The following is a 25,358-nucleotide window of genomic DNA, read 5'->3' as shown; positions in this document are numbered from 1 at the left end:
TATTGATTAAGTTGAAGCATCAACTCCCTAAGGATGCTACGTGAGAATTCTATTATGACTTAAAGAAGAAGTTCTCAAACTTTAGTCCTTGAGGACAAGTTAAGGGATTGATATAAGATGTTAGTTTTACAAAGTTAGTTAATTCGGTTAGTTTTACTGCTATATAAACATATTGTATAATGTAATACATAATTAATGCATTCAATCAAAAGTCTTAAAGTCTTCCCATTCAATATCTTCTTGTTCAGATTCCATTCTAATCTTTGGATTCCCTACCTTCTTGGTTCTTATTCGAGATGTTAATCTTCTTAGAAGAACCACAACAATTGTAGGGTAATATAAATATTGGACATAGTTTCTTATCTTTTTGCGGAAAATTCTTGAGTTTCAGTTAAAGAATATGATCCATTCTATCAAATTCACAATACAATGTTGTTAAGGAGGCGGGAACGTGACAGGATAATTGTTGGTGTGTTATTTGAGGTGTATGTTATTCAAAAGTAATAGGTTTTAAGAGGCTAATTTGTATCTCTTTTAACTTGCTAAGGTTTAATGGTTGTAGAATTCATTAGTCTGTTGTTGTTGTTATTGTGTTAGTGTGTGAGAATTATGTCTTGAGTTTCAACTATCCTTTTACAAACACCATCAAAATTCAGGAACAAATGGTGGTGTAGTATTGTATTCAGGTAGTGTTTGATCTCATGGTTGCGAAAGTAGAAACTGAAGTCAATTTGTCTTTTGTGTGATGTATATTTTGTTTTATTTATTTTGTTGAAATTATAAGTAATTTATGTTTGTGTTGTGAGCATTAAAAAGATAGTGATGATGAGCTTGAGGAAGTTGTTGAGTGCAACTTTTTTTCAGTAATATATAAAGTTAATTCAACATTATAAAAAATTGATTGAGGACGTTGTTATTAGTTGTGGTTTTAGTAATTATATTATCACGAAGAGTAAATAAAATACATGTGTTCTGAAAATAGAAGATTTGATGTGGTTATTTTAAATTGTAAGATAATTTTGTTTTTCTTTTTAGAATTTGAAGCTTTAGAGACAACATTAAGCTCTTGACAACCTCATACTTCCAAAAGGAGACACTATAAAATCCAGTAACAACATGTAGCATTCACCATGACTCCAAGTAAAACTTCTATATCAACAACTATGAGTAAGATGACTAAATTGTTGTTACAACCACTATAGCAAATAGATAAATCCATAAGGTTCTCAACAATCAGGATAACTCAGTTAATTTATTATAATAATTGAACTTTCAGAAGCTTAATGTGCCAACATAGCTTATTCAATCCTACCCAAATCCATTATTGGGATTTATAGGAGATAGAGCGCACACTTAAGGTTGCATCGATCTTCTCACAACATTTAGGACAATAGATTCAAATCAAACACTGATAATTTGCTACATACAGATTTACACAAACACCTTTTATAACGTCTTTACAAGACGAAGAAATTTGAACAAGTTAGAAGTCATGGTCTTAACACCTCACATGTTATGAAGTTCCCTACTGGAAAAGGAACCATTACTATTATAAAATTTGACCCCATAAAAGCTCATAAATGTTACACCTAAAGCTTGAAAATTACCCTTACTCATTGAAAACCTCTTCCACCAACAACATTAAAACAATTGAAGTCTTGGAGTTGTCAAAGACGATGAAGGACCAATGGAAGTATGGGATTTACCTTACCATAGGTCTCTTACCAATGAAGGTATCTTATGTGTATATAAACTCATGTTTATCTCTTGTTTTATTTGACGTGAGACTTTATTTGTATTCTAACAATCCTTTCTCCTCCTACCCTACAATGAAAGTCTGGGCTTTACCTTACCATGGAAGGATGTACTCGTCTGAGCCTGGTTACCATACTTGAACCATCAACTTTGATACCAATTGTAAGGAGAAACAACACACACATAAATATTCACAAATGGTAAGAATTATCCGCTCTAGGCCAAACCCTCATGGATATGCTTTTGGTACTACTCCGAAAGGCCTCTTACCAATGAAGGTATCTTATGTTATATGAACTCATGTCCACCTCTTGTTTTATCTGATGTGGAACTTTGTTTGTATCCTAACAATTATACGTTATTACGACTAAGATTGGATGACAATACATAAATGTCAATTTATGAGTCATATTCATGTCCTCGTTTAGTTTAAATTTTAAAATTTTGATTCAATTTTTGTGTCTAATAAATTGATTTAAATAAAATTTGTAATTGGACTTATCGTAGAATAAAAGTGTCTTTAAAAAGTGATATTAAGTTGCACAAATTATTTTTTAACCTTTTAATAACTTTTACATATACACTTTCACTTTTTAGCATTGGACCATAAAATTAGCTTTTACTATTACACATTTCATGTTTATCTATTTTCATCCCCGTCGTAAAATCAAATCATTTAAGATATTGTCACATGACAAGCCTCCACCCATGAATCTAGCCCATAAAAAGCTTTCACATGGTATCTATCCACCACACACAAATCTGACCAATGATAAGCCACCACATCATCTAATATTTTTCATAACACACTTTTATTTTAAATTGATGCCAAAGTTTAGGTCAACCCCTTGGACAACATATATTAATGTTACAAGTCATGTTCGAAGTAAAATTACGTCTATAGTTATCTCGACGTTTTTTCTGTGTTAATGTGGGATGGAATAGTGGAAAGTTCAAGAGAATTCAGAGAATTGAGCGGTGTTAATCAAGACGTGGCCTCTTAAAATTTGTCCCTTTTGAAGGATGATGAGTGTTTGCTAATCTAATCCAAATGAGTGAAATTACAAAACCACTTTTATGCCCTTTTTTCTTACAACTTTTATGCATGTTTTACACTGTTCTTTAGAATATGAGCAGTCATGCAGAGAGGACAAATGGGATCAGAATCCACCTTTCTGAACAAAAAGGTGTTCCCATTGGCGAAGAGTTAGTACTTAAGTACAAGCTCTACTGTAGAGATGTTTTTTGTCTTCCGCTGAACAGGAATTATCTTGTTTACGTCGTTCCTCACATGTAATTTCTTACATACATATAGCATGTTTTCAAAAGCCAATAATGTCCATGGAGAAAAAACCAATCTGTGAGAGCATTTAGATCACTGTCTACGCTCTTACAAATAGGCCCTTCACAGTGAATAGTACTTAAAAATTTAACTATATGATATTCTTATTCATCTCATTGAGAAACTGCACATTGATGTGGAATGCTTTATCCAAATGGCTTTAGTTACCGCAGATTGGGGTGGGGGAAGGTAAATATAATTGCTGTTCCTTTAATGAAAACTGATTTGTAAACACTGAAATTAAATTTTGTACAATCTTTTTGTTATTTAGAAAGATAAAACGATAACATGAAGGAATTTGAGATATAAAGAGAAAAAGTAGTGTGTTAAAGAGTGAAATATGGCATTACTGGTGAATGCAAGTGCTTAAATTACATAACACGATAGTCCACATGGTTTGCCTAGAAATTTATAACAAGAATGCAACGGTATTCTCTTACAACATTTTTACAGAATCTCTTCAATCCAAGGGTCAATTACAGTTGACAGCTCAAGAACAAGCAAAAACCATTCACATGCAAAGGTTGAAAACCCAAAAGAAAAAAAAAAAACTTTTCCCGACTTTTCTTTTCACATTCTGCACAGATAATAGTACATTTCTTTGCTAATAATATGGTATTAAAGGGCAATGCTTACTTATACTTACAAGCTAAACTACATATGAAAACATAAAGGGTTGTCAGAAGACTTCAGGTAAAGGTACGCCTTTCAAGAATGACTTGAATAGTACAAGTGATCTTTGAGGTTGTGAGAAAGGAACTTCATGGGAGGCACCTCTAACAGTCGCAAATGAGAGGATATTTCCATGAACTTGAGTCCACCCACCAACCTAAGTTTCATTAACTGGGATTAGTTTCTGATGTATAGAACATACAATTTGGTCTTGCTGATAAAAAAAGTGGTGTTACTTCCAACGGAAACGCTTTTTACTGATGTTCTGAATGCAGACATAATATGGTTCGAAGAAAAACAATCTACACATCGCATACCGGAGAAAGATATACAAGTTCAATCACTAATTAGTCCACTCAAGGCTTAGGGCCTCTTATAAACAAATATTTTTGCAATTGTTTCTTACTGATTTAAACTAATAAGATGTTAATCAGACGGCATTTGACCTCAGTTTCCTGGTTTTATTTTTCTTTCTAAAAGAACTTGTGTCAATCATAACTAAATACATTTTTAAAACACAGTAGTGTTTCTTAATTAAGAATAAGCTTAAAAGCATAAGTTCCACAGAAACTAATTGGATTAAGGATAAAAGAAACCAAAAGAAAAGAAAAAGAACTGGGCCAAAAGCTACCTTTGAATTAATATACATACCTGCTGACCTTCAAACCATACTCTGTAAGGGACTGTTGTATTCAGTCCTAATTGACTTGCCAACTTCTGAACTAAGGTACGGCTTCCAGTCAGTGGAATTACTGAATCTTGATCTCCACTGTAGCAACAACAATGCACATTGTTACGTTAAGTAGCACTGAGAAACATATGTATGAGCTCTAAAATTCAAGTGAGCAAATAAATAGAAGGAGAAGAAAAGGTTTTGGTTAGAGTTACCTGTAAATTAAGACCCTGACTCCAGCTTTTATGAGTGATCCAACAACAGGTAGTGTAGGCACTTCCAGGTTGAGCATATCATAGTTCAGCACGCTGGTACCAACAAATGCAGTCAAGTGATTACATTGTTTACTTAAATCACAATCAGCAAAGACAGGCTAAGCTAATTATGACTCTTTTGATCCTTCAATTTTCATTTGCAAACAACAACTAAGAAAAGCCAAACACAAGATGTCTAGTGTGAAGGAATTACTTGCTGCAAACATCCCACTTGCGAACTCCAACGAGCTTTGCATGAAGTGATTCTTGTACGTCTCTCCGGTTTAAGTAGTTTGTAACCTTGTCATCCACACACACATCTATGCTCTCACTTGCTTCCTGCATGCCACGTTATAAGGCACGAATTTCAACAGAAAAGCCAAACTTGACTAGTACTGATCTGAAGTATAGTAAATGAAAGTAATGTGACGAAAATTGGAGAAGCATGAGAATGGAAAGTTCAAAAGATTAGACTCACTTGGGTTTTAGGAGAAATAACCTTGGATTGTGATAGCACTGAGGAAATGCAAACATCAAGTGTGACATCATATTTGTCCACAAATTTACTTGTTTCTCTGCTCACTTGGCCCATAACCTTTGAACAAAGAGGCGAAATTGAGTCCCTATAGTACTCACTCACGTACCTAGAATAGTTGCACACTGTAGTGAATATGTTGTAGGTTGAATCTGATATCAGTCCATGAGACCAGAAGAACTCAGCTCTTGAATTGAAGTCAGTGGCATATTCTAGAACTGGATTACCCAACTGCAGTTCAAGACAAGAGAGCATTCATTTCTTAATTTCCTTTTTGGTATCAGCAAATACCAAACAGCAATATGTAAGAAAGATAGCTTAAGCATTGATTGATACCACTCACCGCAATGCCTTTCAGATTGAATATCTTTTTCCTTGTGTTCATTTCAATCATGAGCTTCGCAAGTTGAGGAACATAATGACCTGATACATGCAACTTTTGAAATTTGTACGAAAAAATAATTTCTGTAACCTGCTTTTGGAATGAAAATTCCAAGAATGACCAGTTTACCTGCATAGCTTTCCCCCGTTAGAAACAAATCTCTGGTCCTGTATTGGGGGAACTTGTTGAACCAGCGTAGCAGGAATAGAAGATTGTCCCTGGCTTAAGAAATCAAAAGAACTGCTTCAGATGACAAAATTTGCATGTAAACAATGCATTATTCAGGGACAGTGCAATCATACCGAATAAAAAGCATACTGATATACCTTCTTCTATTGCTGGCGTAGAGAATAAGAGATGAAAGAATAATCATGTAAAGTGTGACACAAAAGTAAGCATGAAACTTAACCATTGATCACTGTTTTGTCTCAACTTTTTAAAAGCCTAAGCAGCATACAAATGATACGTGCCTTTTCCCATGGAAGATAGAATTTAAAGAAGCTTTCTAAGGAGAAAGAGTTTTGTCCCAAAAGATTAAAAAAAGGGTATAATATTAATGAAGAATACCTGTTGCCTCGTCATTCACTGTCATATATGAGGAGCTACCTTTAGCGTAAGAGAACCCCACTCCAACCGGTGTCTCCAAATACAGCATGTTTGCCTCTGCAGCACAAAAGTAACCCAATCAGTGGAAGAATGAAATGCAGGCCATTCTGGCAGATAGATATAATGGAATGTGCCCATAAGAAAAAAAAGGCACAATGGAACGTGGAAAAAGAGTACCTTTGTTCCAACTATAATAATTTTTAATCAGAAATTCTCCGTTTGGTCTGAAAGGTCCATTTTCTGAGAATGCTCCCACTCCCAGTGAAGAACAACCAGGTCCTGAACAACGAAATATTAGTTAATTTCAATAATCCATGATGTTAATCCTGCTTCTGCAAGCTTATTCTTATTTAATCCCTCCCAAGTCTTGAAAAAATTGTAATATCAGGTTTTGAAGCAAGAGATTGCAGACCTCCATTGAGCCACAAAACAAGAGGCTTTGAAGCTGGATCAGTTTCTGACTCAGCAAAATAGTAAAAGAGAGACTTGTGTTTCTTGTCGTCCACTGTGACATACCCAGAGAACTGTTGAAAGCCTACGTAGGGTTGGCCAGGAAGCTCAGCAATTCTGTCTGCATGAGAAGGGTCACAGAACACCTCCAAGGAAAAACTCAGATAAAGGAACACCACACCCATTACCATGGTGCTGAACTTCCATGTTGGCCACTTCATTTTTTCACAAACGGGAAGAGTAGGACTAACAAAGAGAAAGACCGAAAGGTTCTGTATTTAAAGTGTCACCCAGTGTGAACACGAATACCATTATGAGAAATGACAGTAAAACTGTAGAATTTAACTTACATATAAAGACAATCTAGACTTTAAGTTTCCTCCACTTCTGCTATAACCTTGAAATTAATGCTACTATATAACCTATTTTAGTTTACAAAGAGAATATTTTCTTTTTCTCTTATTTTGTTTTCTTATAAGATATCTGAGGAAAAGTTTTTCTAAACAGACCTGGAAATTGACTTAGTGATTAAACATTTTGTACTAACATATTATACAAACGATTTATAAAAAGTTAGAGTGATTATTCATAGTATGAAACTGGCAGGACTATATATAACTATATGTAATAAATAAATAAAATGTATTATTGATTCTTGACACTCGTGGCAAGAATATTGCTTTAAGGGTGGGCCAGGGAAGGTGCTGGAAATTTTATCTGTTTCATTCTAATTATGATTACAAATTTAGCTTTTGAATGGCAGGCCTGAAAATGGTGTTGAAAGAGATGTGACAGAGGCAATGACCATGGGGTGCCGGGTCACTCTATATGCAGTGGCAAAAAGATAATTATGAAAAGAGTTGAAATGCTTCAAACTGAGTCAGTGCGAGTTTTCTGCCATCAATAGGAAATTAGTTATTGGAATATGGGCTCTGCCTTCAACAATATTCCCTCTTAAATATTACATTACATCGTTTAGATCGATCATCTTTACATTTGTTGTTGTATTCCTGTTTTTGTTTTTTCTCTCTGCATGAATTAACAACAAAGACCTTGTATCTATCTGTATCCCTTTTTCACTTGGCAAAAAAAACAAAGAAAACTTGTATCTTTTCACTGCACCAACAGGAATGTTTCCTTTCCATGGAAAATGGCTTTACGGGGATGCTTTTCACTCCTCAGAAAAATGTGTATTTTGAGGATTTGTACTTTTAAAAATCAGATAAAAGAGTTTTCTTATTTCTCAATTCTCATCATCATCATCATCACTATCCTGATTTTATTATTCAATCAATTTTAATTAATATTAAAAAGATTCTCTTGCACTTGGTTAATTAACAGTACTCTACGGCATCTTGGTTAAATGCAGTAAATATGCAGGTGTAAAACAGATGCAGAGTTACTTTTTATGTTTGCTTTTGTTCAAAGAAAAACGTTTGATTCATTGGTTTTTCTTGATGAGCAAGTACGGCTAGATTTGCACATCGACAAGATAAATGGTTACAGAACAGAGATTCCAAGGAAAATAGAGCCATCTTATTACTCTAATACTAATTTAGTTTAAAATGTAAGTGTGGCTTGTCAGAGAAGCTACAAAATCTGAAGAATACTTAAATCATAATTAACCACAAACAATAATACTCACTAAAGAACTTGAGTGATGAAAGGGGTATACCTTTCCCTTTTTTTATTGTAAAGAATCTTTATTTAAGTGATGAGTAAGATCTGGGATGAGGTTTATTCATGCCCACAATAAGTATGTTGTGGAATGGACAAAACAACCAAACATTATTAAGTGGGAGTGGAAATGAAATAATCCTAGTCCCATAAAGTCTAATGTTTTCCTTGTGGTGGTTAAAAGACTTATCTTTATGTACTTATGTGGGAATGAACTTGTTCCCTTTGACCAGATGTGAAAAGGCTTTTCTTATAATTATAAGGTGACTCCACCATTCTTTTAATTTCAATATTCTTTTGTCCTGGGGATACAAAAGCCAACAATATACAAATTATTTTGCTTACAAACTCACATGCTGAACTCGAAGGAGCCACATGTTCCCCATTGGGGCCACAAACCTTTCCACGCTAGCTTCAAGTGGGCCAACCTTCATTCACCATTTCAGCTTTGCAAGCTGTGTTGTGTATTGCTTGTTAGCTATATGCAACAGCGCAATTTATGGATGTTTTTGGTTTGGAAAACATTGGGAGTGATTTGAATCGACCCCATCTAACTAGTCTGGCTATAATTACTACGAAGCAGTGTCACCGGACCACTCTAACCACAAGGGTAGCTAGGTTATTATTTTATTTCCACAAGACAAGGCAGAAAAAAATGCAAGATAATGAATGCCAAAAAAAGAACAAACTATAAAATGACAAATTTGATCAAGATTTATGCGGTGGATTCTGTGCGTCTGTTGTATTTGCAGTTCAAAGAACTGGTAAAGGAGAAGAAAATGGTCCCTACCTTTACAGCTTTTACAAAAGATTTCAGGTTTTTCATCATTACTAGCACTAGTGTCACTGATTTTGGCGTTCATCTCCTCATTGTCAAAATATTCTATTGCCTCTAAGACCCAAATTCTATTCTAACCAACTCCAAAACAAAAAGTGAAAAGAAGAGTAGGTGCTCATAATGCATAAGAAAATTTATGTCACAAGTGTAAGACTGAATATTATAACCGAGTAGAAGTGGTTGAAATGACTTTTGAGCATCAGAGTTGGAAAACGTGTGAAAGAGTGCGAGTGAAGCCTATATTCTGCTTTTGAATTCTTGCAAGTAGAGCAAGGGCATGCCTTTTGCAAGTAATCTTCGTTGATGTTTTATTTTTTTTTAAATTTCATTTTTCACCTCAAAATTTGGGTCCTTTTCATTCTAGTCATAAAATACGCAAGTGGAGAAAAAGCTCATAAACTTTTACTATTAAATTGCGCAGGCTTTCCTCCTTTTTATGATCCGGGTTGCTATGCACCGGCCACTATTGGTGTCCACACTCCACAAAGTGGAACAGGACCCCGCGTGAGTAGAGCACCATCAGAGGTCTGAATTATATTCGCAGAATCCATAATATACGTGGACGACTAGAGTATCCATGTTTTCTGCAAGCAAAGGCACGCTCCTGATCAATCTTCAGTTCAACGCATGGGTTTTTTATATAAACTACTGCTGTCCGTCCTACTACTACCACCACATAATATATCTTGTCATTATTAACATGATACAAGAGGTTACCTTCTTTAATGTTATTTTTTAGAGTTGGGTGACAAATAAGATTGTGCAATTCAATACTACCCTAATTGATATATTCTACAACTCTCGCTAGTCGCTATAGATGTTTAATCCCTGTTACACCACCATACCGTCAGGCTTGACTGAATTCTAATGTGCAGAAATGGTGAAAACCATGTTCTTCTTATTACTTGGTACTTAAATAGCATCAACATCTCAAACAACTTAACATCGACTTACTGAACTTTCCTTTCCAATTTTCTAAGACATAAACCGTTTCAAGCTTTTAGTTGATAAATAAACAATACAAAATATAACATTAAACAGAAAAAATAGTGGCTGCAATTATCCCGCATCTTCGTTTGACAACAAAAATACAAACTCGGATTCTCAAATTACAAAATTAAATTTAAAAGAATAGGGAAAATTTCTGTCTTATGTAGAATACAAATTATCACAACCCACTGCTTCTGGTGCAATGTAAAGATTCTTGCTTTCTTTGTATTCCCGAATATAATGTTGAAATGTTTACAGAATGAAAAACTTGTGTAGAAAACAAAACAAAAAATATACATATAGGACAAAGAATCAATTAAGAACTAAGGGGCCCAGACAATCAGGATGAGGCATCAGAGTCGGTGGCAGGCTTATGATTAGCATCTGCTGTATGGGGCTGATCAATTCCCTTCCGAGATGCTTCCCAAAGTTGCGGTTCTATACTTAGCTTCCTCAACTCCACCAAGCCACGCTCAACTATATAGAAAGCAGAATGAGCGATACAAAACAAAGCAGTACATCAAAAGCAATAATAATAACACCCTTCTGTCTCAGAAGTTTCCCCGAGTACGTTTAAAATCACATTTACGTCATTAGATTTTTTTCTTATAAATAAATTAAAGTAAATTCATTTGTAATCACATGATGCTATAGACTTTAAGGTTTGTTGGTTTCATATGAATAAGAAAGGATTTAGGAAAGATGGAAAAGGGGTATATAATTCCACCTCCGTCAATTTGGAACAGTAAGAGAAAGGGAAGAACGATGAGTGCCATGTAACCTTTTGTATTCTATGCAATATTCAAGGGAAAGGAGGCCGGATCTTTTCCATACGGAGACAAAAGGACTTTTATTGAGAATCACGTCTCATTCTTTACTTAGGGTGTTTATCTCATTTTACAAATATATATTCTATTCGCTTCTACTTTCAACACAATTAAACAAGAGAAATGGAAATTTTTCTTTCTTTCCTTTCATCTTCTGATGAATGCCTGGCAAAGCTCCTTTCGGACAGAAAAGGAGAAAAACGAAGGACTTCGAATCAATGGGAATGCAGAAATAGAGGAAGCCAAGCCACTTGGAGGAGATTCCAAGATAAGTAAGAAGATCTACCACTCTGAATGGTGAAATTCAAAGATAAGGATCGAAGTCCCAAAGAACACAGCTCATCACCATTCATCCTCATGCCACCCGAATCAATATTCGAGATAAGTGAATCCACTAAATTCATCACCAAAGAACACCGTTCATCATCACACCACTCGAATCAATATTCAATATAAGTGAATCCACTAAATTCATCACACCACCCGCAACACCTATGAGATAAGTGAAAGAATCTCTAAGAAATGGAAGTGTGCCCTCACATCAGCATGAGATAAGAGGAGTTGTCACTTGAGCCACTTGCTCAAGATAAAACTCACGCACACATGTACTAAAAACATCAACAATGTTTCAACATATTTCTTTCAAATCTGTTTACAAGAGTGTCTCAAAAAGGGTTATATACTATGTGCCTCTACACCCAAAGTCCAACATGACTAAGGCCCAATAAAGTCCAAAACATAAAAATACAAAATTTGAGATATAATTTGAAGCTACTCCATGATCCCTCTAAAGGTCCTAGCCATGCCTCCATCATCTTCTCCCTTACCAAAAAACCTAAAAACATCTCTTTCTAATCCTTTTCCTTTTTTATCTTTTCTTTCCTTAACCAAACATAATGTTCTGTAGCATTTTCCTTGGTATGGATAATTAGACAATGTTAAGGATCTTGATATCCCTATAGCTACTAGGATCACTTCCTACGGTTCGGAGTCAGACCTAGAGATCATCATTTGAATACCTAAACGTTAATACTTCCAGTTTAGATAAACCTAAAAGTGAGTTTTTTTTTCTTTAATTTAAATTTGCATGCTGGATGCAGCCAATTTTACTTATAATCTGGAATTAAACAGCAGGAATTTGAATAATTAATTGAAAAAAAAATAGAAGTTTATGCCTGGTCTTTTAAATCAAGAATTGCCAAGCATACCCGGTTTTCACATTCTAAAATAAGAATATACAAATATTATAAAGAAAACATTCAGATTTGTAATTTTAGTTTAAAAAATCATTACCAATGTTTTAGTCCATATGAAGGTTGACACTTGAGTAACTAATAGCTGTTAGGGTAACAAAAAATGCCAGGCTTACAAAGTGGAAGAGCCAAAAACAAGAAAATGGATTAAAAGGAGGAGGGAACAGATTTTTTTTTCTCTTTAAATGATTTGTTGAGCCTATCTGTGGTTTAATTTAAATGATTAGTTGAGAGTATCTGTGGTTTAATAGACAAACCAAATTGCAAAGTTTTTTAAGCAACAAGAATCATGCGGATTTGTATGCAAATCGGGCTGAAGAAAACAAGTTATCTCTATTGCTGAATAGCACAATTTGTCCAAACTAGATTGAATAGATTCAATTCCACCAAATACATATTTTGAGATGATACAGAATCATTTCTTCTTAATATAACAAAGACTGGAAATCAGCTTGGTTCCGGTTATGATTTTCATTTTTCTTATATACTAATTTGAGAACCAAGATCAACATTTTTCTGTTGACCCGGTTATATTCATATTTTTTTTCAAATGCTGTTATGACCCATGGAGGGAGTTTCCATTTGCAATATTTAGCAAATCAACACAGTTCAAAACCATGTATATATTTATCCCACTAGTGGCAAAAGAAGATGATGAAGATCAGTATTAAAGAGTAAATTTTGATGATGATAAAAACAAGTCCAAGAACTCATTGCGATGACAAAAGATATTGGAGACTTGTATTTTATTTATGTATGTTATTAAGCTTTAGTAATAAGACATATACTAGTGAATAAATTGTGTAGGACTTAGCTGAGAGTGTCACAAAGCAACATGCACAAAGATCACTCAAGGAAGGTTTTATTTTTCATAAAAGTTCTAATGATCGATTAGCACTAATGATAATCGATTATCAAGATGTTCATAAAAGATTGTGATAATTGATTATTCATTTCTGGTTATCGATTATCACAAGAAAATGTTTTTTGAAAAGCTTATTTGATAATTGATTATCTTTTGAAATAATCGATTATCAATGGTAGTTATAACTTGACTCTTTAAGTTCTTAACCTAATTTTTGAAAGAAAAAGTCTATATATATATATATATATATATATATATATATATATATATATATAGATAGATAGATATCTATATATACATATATATATATATGTATATATATTTGGTTAACCCTAATTTCAAAAATAACTTTTCATTCAGAGGTTTAGAACTGTAATTGCTAGAGAAACTCTTTTTGTTTATGAAAAGGGGTTTTGAAAAACTAGTGTGTGTAGAGCGATAATTTTCACCAAGTAGGTTCTTGGGTGATTAAGTGTTGCCGTTGTAGCTAGGAGAAGTTGTTCATCCTTTGTGTGACTCAAAGGAGGTGGTTCATTCCTTGTATGATTCAAGGAAGGTGTCTTTCATCTCTTGTGCCTTCAAGAGAAGTGTTTTATAAACCTTAAATTCTTTCTTCTGTTATTATAAGTTTTGTTTATTTTAGTGTTTGAGTTAATCCCTCTTTAGCGAGATTAAAAATTGGACGTAGGATCTTTTGATCCGAACCAGTATAAAATACCTTGTATAATCTTCTCTTTTCTTTAAATTATATGTTATTATTATAAAGAAAAAGATTTTAATTGAACTTTAATCTTAAAAAAGGGAAAACTTTTTAAAGTACCAGTTTTATTAACAAACCAAGTCACCCCTTTTGGTTTTGTCCAACATAAACCTTCCGTAGCACAATTCTAACACTGTAGTTTCAAGATTGTTTACTTTTTAACTTGGTAACATATTATTCTCTTCAGAAAACAAAAAATCCTAAGAAAGGCAAAGCGCTTACCATCAACAGCATCATGTGAAGTTGGTGCCTGCCTACTGCGGGCAATCCAATATTGAAGTCGCTCTTCTGCAATATCTTCTTCCACACTATGAAACAGAGCTCTTCTCCAGATATAGGTTAACCATGACTGCAATGTTTAGATTTTATTAGTAAATCATATTAAGTTACGTGTACATGCACACTATTTACAAATTGGTTAAATTTTAAATTCAACTTTGACAAAAACTGTTCATCATAAAACCACCGATACTTGGGGAGCCTACATTGCAAGATTTCATTTTGAAAGAGATTATGATTAAAGTGTAATAATCTGCCTTGAACAGAAAGAAATTCATCAAAGAACACAAATCTCTGTCAAGATAATCTGATTGCTGATTCGATAAGACATTTATCATATGTTATAGACATGAGAAAATAGTAGTAGAAATCTGCATTCTAAAATTCTCATCTGAAGGAAGAAGATATCACAATTTTGTAGAAATAATATCATGAATTGCGCCATATATTAGAATAAAAAGCAACTGACCTCTTTGAAAAGAACGTCTTCTGCTTCCTCTTCACTTAATTCTGGAAGAAATAAAGAAACAGAAAAATCAACAAAGAATCACTTGCCAAACTTTTCCATTTAGAAATGAAGTAGGGCTAAATGCTGCCTCGTACGCATCATATATTAGCATAAAAATACACATAAAGTCACTGGCCCTCCCATATAAAGGTCATCCCATAGATGGAGATCAGTCCATCGTCAAAAGACTTCACACAATTGTAATTGTGACGTTTCTCTATCATCTACAAGGGTATTCACCAATATTTAACACCTAATACTTGTAAAGGCAAGGGTGCTTTTACATTTCTCACATAATGAAGAGGGTAAAAATGACTACTTACCATGCAATTCACAATATAGATGTAACATCATCCTCCTATACAGATCTTATCATGCATGCATTAAACTAATGTATGTTATCCAAAATCAATCCCAACTTCCCCTTCAAAAGATGAAAAGTAGAGAAATGAATGAAAAATATACAAGCAATATTTTACCAGTGAAAGAGAAACAGATAAATTCTATAATGCAAATATGAAAACCTTGACATTTATAAAGTTCCGTAGGTAATCACAGCAAATTTAACATTGGTAAAGCAGGTCAAAGCATATTTCTTCCCAAACTTCAAATAGACAATAGCAAATTAAACACTACAAAATAAAATTGACAACTTAATTCTTACCAAATGCATCTGAATATTTAGCATCGCCTTGTGACTTGGAATCTGAAAATAAATAAATAAAAATATGAACATTATAAATCATCTCGGCTTTTCTACTAAACAGCCTATTTTGGAATAATTCCAAAACAATAGTTTGGGAAAATTACCATAAAATGGGTACATGAATAAAAGCTACTTAAATAGAATTCTAAACACAAATCAGACAGTTGAACATGAGTAACAATAACACTAGACAAAACTGACATTAAAAAAAGATAGAAGATGTCAAATTAAATACCTAAAACAGTCTGTCGAACCGTATTTGGTCGTCTGTGTTGGGCTAATGCAAGCACAACAGCATCCTCAACCTACAAATTAAAATAAAATCAGAAAAAAAAATATCTTATGTCCAATTTACATAGAAAAGTATTATTAGTATAGGATGCCAGCTCGTTACAATCAAAGGAAACCCTCCGTACAGAATACAAGCAATAACACCCAAAATTGGAAAAAAATTGAAGAGATTACTCCTTCCTCTCAAAAACCCTTAAAAACCACCACTTACACTACCTTCCTTCCTCTCCCTTTACATACCACACTGAACCTTATCTGCCTATAAATAGACTTATATTATCTGTCTATCAGGATGTAAGTTTCAATACTGTTACAAAATATATATGCTTTCTTTCTCATTTTTCAATGAACTATTTTATAAAAGAAGCTTTAAAATATAATTCTTTGTATTTAAAATGCCCAAGAGAAAAGTACAATAAGGAACTGAACAAACAAAGCACTAATTTTTAAAAAATAAACATGAAGAACCTTTAAGGAAGCAAGTTCCCTCAAACCCATCTCCACTGAAAGCATACTCTCAATATTTCCTTCCCCAGCAAGATCATTCAAATCACGAACAAGTTTGCTTCTATCTGGACCATCGCCACCTGGTCCATGATCTTTCATTAGACATCATTATGGATAATTTCCGATATATAATTCTAATGAATTTTTAGTACCAACTCATTCTCACTTTTGTTCCAAGATTCTTCCCTAGCCTTCTGTCCAGCCGAGATGACAAGTTCAAAAGGAAGAGGAGCCAGAGAAGACCAATGTTCATGCTTGGATTGTGCTATATCTGCACATATGCCTAAAAAGCATAGAAATAGTACGACTTTTCAAATCATAAGGATTATAAGAACTTATATACTGTTAACAGATAAACTGAGTTTTGAAAAATATGCTCCTGAAACTTTTGAAGTCACTATTTTTCAGATAATAGTTAAAGATTGGAAAGTGTCTTCTCTACACAGAAAGTTGAGGGCAGTAATTTCATTACCATGTTTTACAGCAAGACCCCAGTAGCGGGCTAGCCAACATCTCTTTAGGACAACTTCCTCCTAAAAGACAGATAAGATGAATTAAGACAAATGGGAAAATGAAGACTTGCTAAATCTTATTTCAATGATAAACAGTAACCATTTCTTCTTGGGTCAATATCATTCTCTGAGTCATTGTGCGAAGAGCCTTTGCTTCAGCTTCGGCTTCTTGCTGCTGCTCCAAAGTTGCTGCAGCATCATCTTTTAGGTTCTGACAAATACAAAGAAGATAGCTAAAACTTATAACAGGGAATAATTAATCAGAGCAGATAAATGGCACAACTTAATGAGAAAACATGTTTGTTTTATTCAAAACTACCTGAATTTCCACTCGAAGGGCAGTGATGTCCTCATCTCTCCCACTCTGTGTTTGTTGAGCAGCCTTGAGAGCAGCCTGTACAAAAATATTTATTCCAACGACATTCTTTGAAAGAAGAACAATGACAAGCCTCTTGCTCAAATTCCACAATTCAAGGAGAAAACAGTAACGGGAAACAGAGCTTTACAAAAATGTCAAGTAACATAGCTGCTTCTGATTCATGCTCCTTTGCACAAATATATGCATGCATTTTTCACAATAATACAGAAAGTTAAAAGCACTTTCGAGATAAATACTTAGAGGACATGGAATAGAGCGTTATCAATCAAGGGTGATCATATTACTTCAAACATCCAGCCATCATTAATTTCATATTTATGCCACATCTTATGTCCATTGTTTCAGTATACCTCTCTTTGACGCAAAGCAGCTTCCTTCCTGCAAATATAACACAAAAATCATAATCTTAAACAAAATAAATAGTTCCATTACTACTGTGCCAGCCAGCCTACAAGAGAATTCGAAGCTAGATTACCTGCTCAACAGTTTAGCTTCCAGCGATACACCTTCTCCAAGGGAAGCAACCTGCCAAAGTTAAAATAAACAAGGACACTGATATCAGCAAACTCAGAATAGTGCTTGACAACTATAAAATTGCTTTTGGATGTAGTTAAATAGCTACTATAGACTAATTTAGATAAGTTTCTCCATAAGCACTAACAAAGAAAAAATACAAGTGAAATTGATGATTCCATGACTCCTCGTGAGAGGATAGAGGACCTTCCTAGGAGGATTACTAGAAGCATGACAAGAAAGGAGGCCTCTAATCCATCATCTCTTAGTTTATTTAGCATTAGTTTATGTTGTATTTACTTTGTTGACTTTTGTTTGAGTTGACCTTGTTGACCATGCTTGAGTTGACCTGTTGACTCTTGTTTTGTGTTTGTTTTGTAGGATTGGCTAGGACTATCTTGAAGGAGAATAACACTTATTTGAGGATAATAGACTTGGACTTGGACCACACACATGGAGCACCTTTGAAGATCTTGGAGAAGCTTGGAGTTGACCTTCTCTTCTAGAAGGTCAAAGGCACATGGAGAGGCATAGAGGACAAGATAGGTCATGCCTCACTTCAAAGGAGTCTCCTTTTAGATGTCCTAGTTTCTAGAAGCATTTCTCTTGTATTTGCTTGTGTCCTTTTGTTTGCGTTTTTCCAAGGAGGCCCCTTCCATTACCTATAAAAGGAGGTCTCTTAGACTTGTAAAAGGGTTGAATATTTTGAGTTTATACATATATTTACCTTTGTGAGAGCTCTCTTAAGAGTGTGATCTTCCCCTAGTCTTATCTTGAGTCTAGACTTAAGTGGCAGCATCCCCACTTATCTTGAGTTATTGAGCCTTTGTGCCCTCTCAAGTAGCATGCTAGCACCTTAATTCCCAACCCCTTTCTAGTCTTTCGTCTTTTGCTCCATTTTACTTCTTTTGGTTCCTATTATGTTTGTTTATATTCGGCTATGTTCATCTTCTCCTCTTTCTATTTTGGTTTTTGCTTAATTGAATTCTCTACTCTCTCTTGAACCCTTGGAAGTGCACCTTCACATCTAGATAACCATTTGGTTATCTTAATGTCCACTGGGAATCTTCCTTGGGTTTCTTCACCATAACACCATATCCCTTAAGAACTAAAATGGGTTTTCATAAAAAATGAATCATACTGATAGAACTTTGGGAGAACTACCCTACAAACCATTGTGGTTAGAGAGCCCGAGGCCCATGAACCCCACATTAGAATCCCATACTTCTAATGTCAAACTCAAGTCCCATATTTTGCAATTGAATCCTAACAACCTACCAAACTTCACAGCACTAACATACAAGCAGGCTGGTTCTGCCCTGGCCCATTGGCTAGTCACATGCAAAAACTATGATGTCAAGATCACCACCCATACCACTTATTTGCACTTGAGAGACGTGGGGGTAGGCTCTAATTCTAATTGACAACCTGGAGAAAGTCACACCATTAAAAAACTAGTCATTACCAGCCCCAGACTAGAATCTCATACTTCCAGTGTGAGACTCAAGTCCCATACATAGCAATTGAATCCTAATACATACTTCTTCTGCAAGTTAAAAATAAGATTATGCAATCAATTTTTGGAGAAGATATAGGGAAGAGTTTATAAAAGAGTCGAGTGTGTAAGTTGAGCTTATGAGAGAAGTTTGATTCATTATACTTCATTTACTTCCCCGATAAATGTTTATTAAGAAGTTTATCTAAACTTGGTCATAGTTAAAGACTTCCCCAGTAAATGTTTACTAAGAAGTTACATACAGCTATGAGTGAAAGTTTAAAAAATATGCAAACTATGGAATCTAAAATATGGTGTTAAAACTACATTTGCTAGTTTTCAAATATATTTAATATCTAGGCAAAAGTTACCTGTTTCTCAAGTTCCCTACTTCTAGCCTCCACTTCTTGGCGTTTTTCCTCTGCTTGTCTTAGCTGGAATATAACCAGGCATTACAATCAATTCAATCTCACATAACATGAGCAAAACGCCGACCTTGTTGGCTGTTAATGAACATACCTTTTCTAATAAAGCCTCGTTCTCTTCTTGTAGCATATCAAGCTGCAAAATCAGTATGAATCAGCTTCGACACTCATCCTTTGAGTTATATTAAAAATACTAAAATAAAGCTTAAAAAATAGCATAGCCAATATGAGGATACACAGATTTTGCTTTTGGGGAATGAAATTGGTGGGTACAAATACTATACTTCATCACGGAGTGCAGACGCTTCACGCTGGTCTCCTGTGTCTTTTGAGTTAAGGGGCCTGATAGATATATCTGATGGAAACCTGAAACCATCACTGTTGGTTACTAAATTTTTAATTTATTTTCATATTAAATGATGCAAGAGTAACATGATATTTTTTTCATTAAATTTTTAATTCAACTTGCGAAAGTTAGATTTCCACCTCCCCACATGAGAATGTTTTGTGAAAAACTTGGCTAAAAGTCATTTCTGAAAAAGCTTTATTTACTAGGAACGTTATTTTTAAAAAGGTAAACCAAATATGAAAAACATAGTTTTCCACTTTCTGAGAAGCTAATTACCAAAGACTCCCTTAAATGTCAAAATAAAGAGTACTTTGTTATTTGTTCGTTAATATAAACAAAATAAATATTTTAGCGAAAAGTAGATTGTATGCATGTTTGGTTTATCTTATTTTCTCTTGCTTCATCAGGTAGCTTTTGAAGAAAAATAATTATTAACAGGAAAGAAGCTATTCCCAAACACCGAATTCATACATATAAACTTAAAAAAGCTTTAATTTCCTCTAAATACTATTTATTTTTAAATCCTTAACATGAACACTTAGGACATTCCTTGGTATATGCCATCTTTAAAATTTATGAAGACTCGGCTTCGGCGTTACTCCACTATCATCTTAACCTGGAAAAGCTCCAAGAAAGAAAAGCTTCCTAGTCAATTAACATATCCACAAAACCAAAAGAACTAACGGGGAAGGAACTACACTGCGTTACGGTAAATATTGGATCAACTTGGAAAATGGTCCGAGACCTAATAATAGTTAATTACCATAGCTAAAAACCCATAAGAAATAAGGAGTAACAGAAGTAAAGTACCTTTTCTCTCTATTCCGATTAGTAGGAGGGTCAATAGGAGGTATAGCCATTGGAGTTCGGAGTGTGGATTTGGTCGGTGGCACCACTGCCGCTGAACGAACAGAAACCCCCGATCTTCCAGCTGATGTTGAACGAACCGAATGAGTATGCTCTACAAAGTTCCGACCTAACTAATAAAAACATCAAAATCCTATTAGCTCAACAAGAACTAGGCAACACGAATTGAATCAATCCAAAATCATGCAACCAAAAGTGACACTCCAAAACTTCGATCTCGCTCGATCATTATTAATGCCATGAAAATTAACAACCACGAACCAACAAAACACATCTAAGTTCAAAATCGTATCGAACACGCATTTACTTCATTCTATTTTCACAATTCAACAAGTGAATCCATGCAATTAATCACGCAAACGCATCAGAACGAACAATTGCAGAGAGAGTTACCGCAGGAGAAGGAGATCTGTTAGGCCTGGCAACCGAAATCGGAGGAATAGTGGAGGCATTCGTGCTGGTGCTCCTGTTACTGCTGGCGTTGCTGGAGAAAGAAGAAAGAGATGCAGGAGGCGGAGCGCTGAACCGGAAATCGAGATCGTCTTCATCTTCACCGTCGTCGACGATGGCGTTCTGGGACGCCATGACACGAGCGAGGCGCTGCGCGGCGGCTTTGGCAGCCACGTTTTGCGTGCGCTTGACGGTGGAGAGACCGGTAGAAGAAGCACCGAGGCGCGACTGAGGATGAGCCGGAGACATCGCCGGTGATGACGAGCCGGTGCTGCTGGAACCACCACTCCACTGCCGCGCGTAAACAGGACTCGCGTTTCTCCTCCGATCCATGAGTATACAGTGCTGTGGATATATAAGTGTCGCGGTGACTGAGCTAGATTTTCTCAGAGCGAGATTTTCTCGGGAAAATCGAAGGGGAAATTGGGAGGAATAGTCGGAGACTTTGTTCCGTTAGAATCGAGCGCGGGTGTGTTGGACGAAACGGCGTCGGTTCATCGTAATAGGTCCGCTGAAGAGAAGACTCGGGAGAATACGTGGCTTTTATTTTGTCAGAGTTCCTTCCCTAACGTGGATAAATTATTGGTTTAGGCCGGAGAGAGACATTTTGTTTTGGCGGCGTCAGAACGATGTCGTATAAGGTGAACTTGGAAATGGGAACATGATATTTTTGTAATTGGATTGTTTTGACTGAAATCGTTACCTTTAGGAGGAAACAATTCAATTTTTCAAGTCAAATCAGGTTTATGAAAATTTTGGATCAGATAAGTTGATTCGGTAAGCTTGATTGACAAAATCGTTAGGTTGATGGTATGAACTTTTTTAAGGAATTGATTAAAAGAAAAATATTTAAAACCATTTAAAAACAAGTAAGTTGGTATGAAGGCTTTTTGTCTTTCTTTTATAAGAATAATACATATTTATTGTTTATAAATAAAAGAATTATTTAGTCAAGTTTTATTTTATAAAGAACGACGTATCATAGAGATTCAAATATAAAATAGAAAAATATTAGTTTATCATAATCTTCTTTGAATAAAATCATCTTTACTTCTTCTCTTAAATCAATATTTAGAAGTTTTGCATGTATTATAGAAATTTGACATATGTTTCAAAAGGGTTGAGAATGGACCTTTGATTGTCTAGGATTACTAGAATATATTTAGATCATTGATACAAATTTTTTTATATATAGGTATAGTATCTTGTAAGAGATAAAAAATTTTATGGTTAACTGAATCAGAAGCTTAGTCCAGGTAATGGGAGCTAGTATATTTTTTGTTATTACTATAAGAAAAGAAATACCTTATATCTCAAGCTAAGATGGGGTGAACTGGATTATAAGCTTTAAAAAATTGTTCTTTTCAAAATCTTTGAGAAATCTTTAGCTTTCTTGAAATCAATAAACAATAAGTGATGAATCAACAAAAGAGAAAGAATAAAGAGAAAGATCAACACATATTGTCTATGATGATTTTGACACTCCTCTTGGTGCAAATCAAATCAGAACAGTTTAGCCCACTTTCTTGAAAAAATCTTGAGGTGTAAGTAACCCAATTTAGCCTTGATTCCCCAAGATCTCTTTCTGAACGCTTCTATAATAAAAACTCAATGTAAACATTAGTATTTGAAAGTGATAGCAATTGAATTTTTTGAAACAGAACTCAAGACTCATATTTATAGGATTTTTCAAATCCTGACACATTATAATTGATTAAGGTTTTTGTGTAATCTATTAAGTTTTTCCTTCTACTTTAATAGTGTTGTCATTGTTTTAACATATTATCTTCAGCATGTAATCGATTATTTAATCATACTAACGAGTTATAAATTCATTTGACAGTTACAGACTATTAAATGAAATGCATTTAAATAAAGTGAATTGATTTAACCAATTATACAACTTATATAATCGATTAATCATGTACTTAAGAAATTTTTCAATCCAATTTCCATTTTAAACAGATCAACTTACTTATGAAACAAATAATGGCATTGCTTTTTATTTTAATCAATTAGACAACTTATGTAATCGATTACTACATAGTAGTTTGCCCCGATTAAGCACAAAATGAGATCTGGTGAAATCTAACAGATTTTATACTATGTTAAATTAATTATTTCATTCAGAAATGAGATTGTTAATCTGTTTATTACATTATTCATTTGATACAAAATGAATTCGTTTTGTTCATCATAAAAAACATAGATATAAAAGGTAGATTTAGCTCTCTCCCTGTCAACAATTACTATAAGTTGAATGATTTGACTCGTTGAGTGATCTAGTTACTACACTTGAATTTATTTGTTTCATGTACTTTAAGGCATGACGTTAATATTGATTAAGATGTTGGTTTGATTTCATATATTGTTATGTGATTGAGGAACATATTGTGAATAGATATATTAGTTTAGTTATGATACCATATTTTAGAACTAAAATATATATGTTGTGACATGCAAAAAGGATAAAAGCATTAATTCAAGCCAATGAATTAAAATGATATATTTGTTAGGTTTTTTTTAATTAAGTAGACTTGTTAGATGAGCTACCCACTCACTAAACAAAATTCAAGAATTTAAAATTCAAATAGCTCGAATTATTTATTGTTGAGTCAAAACTTATTGAACTAGCCTTTATGAATAAGACTTTTAGGATTTTGGTCGTCGAGGAATAAATCACTAGCAAAATTCATTTTATAAAAATTCTGAGAGCTATTAGATATACAGAGAGAGAGAAACAAAAACTAAAGTTGATTAGTATTATTAGAACTTAATATGAACAATGCATGCATGGGTATATATAACCAAAGGAGTAATAGAACTCTAACAGAAAGAACGATATATAAATATTGTGTTACATTCCCCCTTAAATGCATGAGTTGGTCAACAACCATCACTTTACGTCAAAAGCTTTGAAAGGTAGATCCATATATGGGTTTGGTGAGAGCATCGACATTTTGGAGATGAGCAAGGATGTAAACAAGTTGTAAAACACTGATGTTTGATATGATCACGTATGACATGCAGATCAATCTTAAAATGTTTTGATTTTGAGTGTAGGATGGGATTGGATGCAATGACACTTATGTTGTCAAATTGAACCTTTGATGTGACATGAGAGATGTTAAGCTATGAGGTGTAACGTAATATGTATATATCATTATGCTCGTGCGTGTGTGGGGGAGGTTAAGCAATGATGGATTTCGAATAAATGAAAGTTTGTTTGAGGTAGAGAAGTTAATTAGCATTATCAAATTGGATACTATTTTGCTTGTGACCCTTTTGTGTTTTAGCAAAACATTTAGAAATCATGAATATAGAGGAAACTTGAGATTGTAATAATGTGTTCCATGACATTTAAAAATGGGATATGGTCCCCATACATCAATGAAAATGAGTTCAAGGGGTATAATGTACATAACTTTTGAGTTATGAAATGGCAACTGATGAGACTTAGCTAACATACATTATTCACAAAATGGAAAAGTTGTAGTGTATTAGGAGCGTATAACATGTTGCACTACTTTGTTAGATGCATGACCTAAATAAAGGAGTCATTGTAGTGTTATTTGCTAAAAGATGAGAAAGATAAAGTGCAAAAATATAAAGTTCATCTCTATCATTTCCTTCAAGTCAGATCTTGTTAGTTGCTTGTGATTTTACAACATGATGAGATGGGTAAAACTCAAAATAAGCATCATTATCTCATGCAAACTTAGAAACATTTAACATATTTTTAAATAGTGAGGGAACATGCAGCAGATTGAGAAGATTAGAAGATTGAGAGGCATTTATAGTTTGTAAGATGCAGTTGTTGGAATGATAATTGATTTTGTATTTGAGCCTATAAGATAACAGTCCAATTAGAAAAGACCCAAATAGAATTTTAGAAAAATCCTATCTTTAAGTATTCTAAAATGAAATATAAAAATATCTAAAAAATGCTTATCTATAAGAATTCTAGATAAATCCATATAATGTTTAGAATCATAAGAATATTTTAGAAACTTCTAGAGAATGAATTATAACCCTTGGATTAATGTTGTAGTGGCAAGATTCTAACTATTGTTTGAGAAGGTGTCACTAGTATAAATAAGGGTGATGTATTTTGATAAGTGCTTAAGATTTGTAATTTTCATTGTTAAATTAGCACTTATCTTATTTCGATTGTGTATAAAATCTATGATATCTACAC

General features: G+C 34.0%; 2 protein-coding genes across 3 annotated transcripts; both read right to left on the bottom strand.

Moving 5' to 3' along the window:
- Positions 1–3,481: 3,481 nt before the first annotated feature.
- LOC124826607 (serine carboxypeptidase-like 45) lies at positions 3,482–6,989 on the bottom strand. The gene is made up of 10 exons (XM_047299475.2): positions 6,632–6,989; positions 6,397–6,498; positions 6,181–6,276; positions 5,743–5,835; positions 5,575–5,654; positions 5,175–5,462; positions 4,911–5,035; positions 4,658–4,750; positions 4,421–4,538; positions 3,482–3,926 (listed from the first exon to the last, which is right to left on the bottom strand). Exons 1-10 carry the CDS (start codon positions 6,888–6,890, stop codon positions 3,777–3,779), a joined length of 1,404 nt encoding a protein of 467 aa, XP_047155431.1. The 5' UTR covers positions 6,891–6,989; the 3' UTR covers positions 3,482–3,776.
- Positions 6,990–10,217: 3,228 nt separating this feature from the next.
- On the bottom strand, positions 10,218–21,733 carry LOC124826615 (coiled-coil domain-containing protein SCD2-like). 2 transcript variants are annotated; one of them, XM_047299489.2, is made up of 17 exons: positions 21,104–21,733; positions 20,654–20,823; positions 19,779–19,872; positions 19,589–19,630; positions 19,441–19,503; positions 17,537–17,586; positions 17,412–17,439; positions 17,002–17,076; positions 16,783–16,893; positions 16,643–16,703; positions 16,337–16,453; positions 16,132–16,250; positions 15,608–15,677; positions 15,331–15,372; positions 14,628–14,668; positions 14,102–14,228; positions 10,218–10,651 (listed from the first exon to the last, which is right to left on the bottom strand). In XM_047299489.2, the coding sequence occupies exons 1-17, from the start codon at positions 21,491–21,493 to the stop codon at positions 10,515–10,517; spliced, it is 1,737 nt and encodes a 578-aa protein (XP_047155445.1). In that variant the 5' UTR covers positions 21,494–21,733; the 3' UTR covers positions 10,218–10,514. The 2 variants fall into 2 exon arrangements, with proteins under 2 accessions (XP_047155445.1, XP_047155452.1); XM_047299496.2 differs by having other exon boundaries at positions 19,779–19,860; positions 21,104–21,732.
- Between the last annotated feature and the right edge of the window lie 3,625 nt (positions 21,734–25,358).

This window comes from Vigna umbellata, chromosome 2, assembly GCF_029865625.1.
Source record: "Vigna umbellata cultivar VRB3 chromosome 2, Vumbellata_1.0, whole genome shotgun sequence".
Classification (NCBI taxonomy): Eukaryota; Viridiplantae; Streptophyta; class Magnoliopsida; order Fabales; family Fabaceae; genus Vigna; species Vigna umbellata.
The sequence above is the reverse complement of the archived record's forward strand: the minus strand, read 5'-3'. Positions and strand labels throughout refer to the sequence as shown.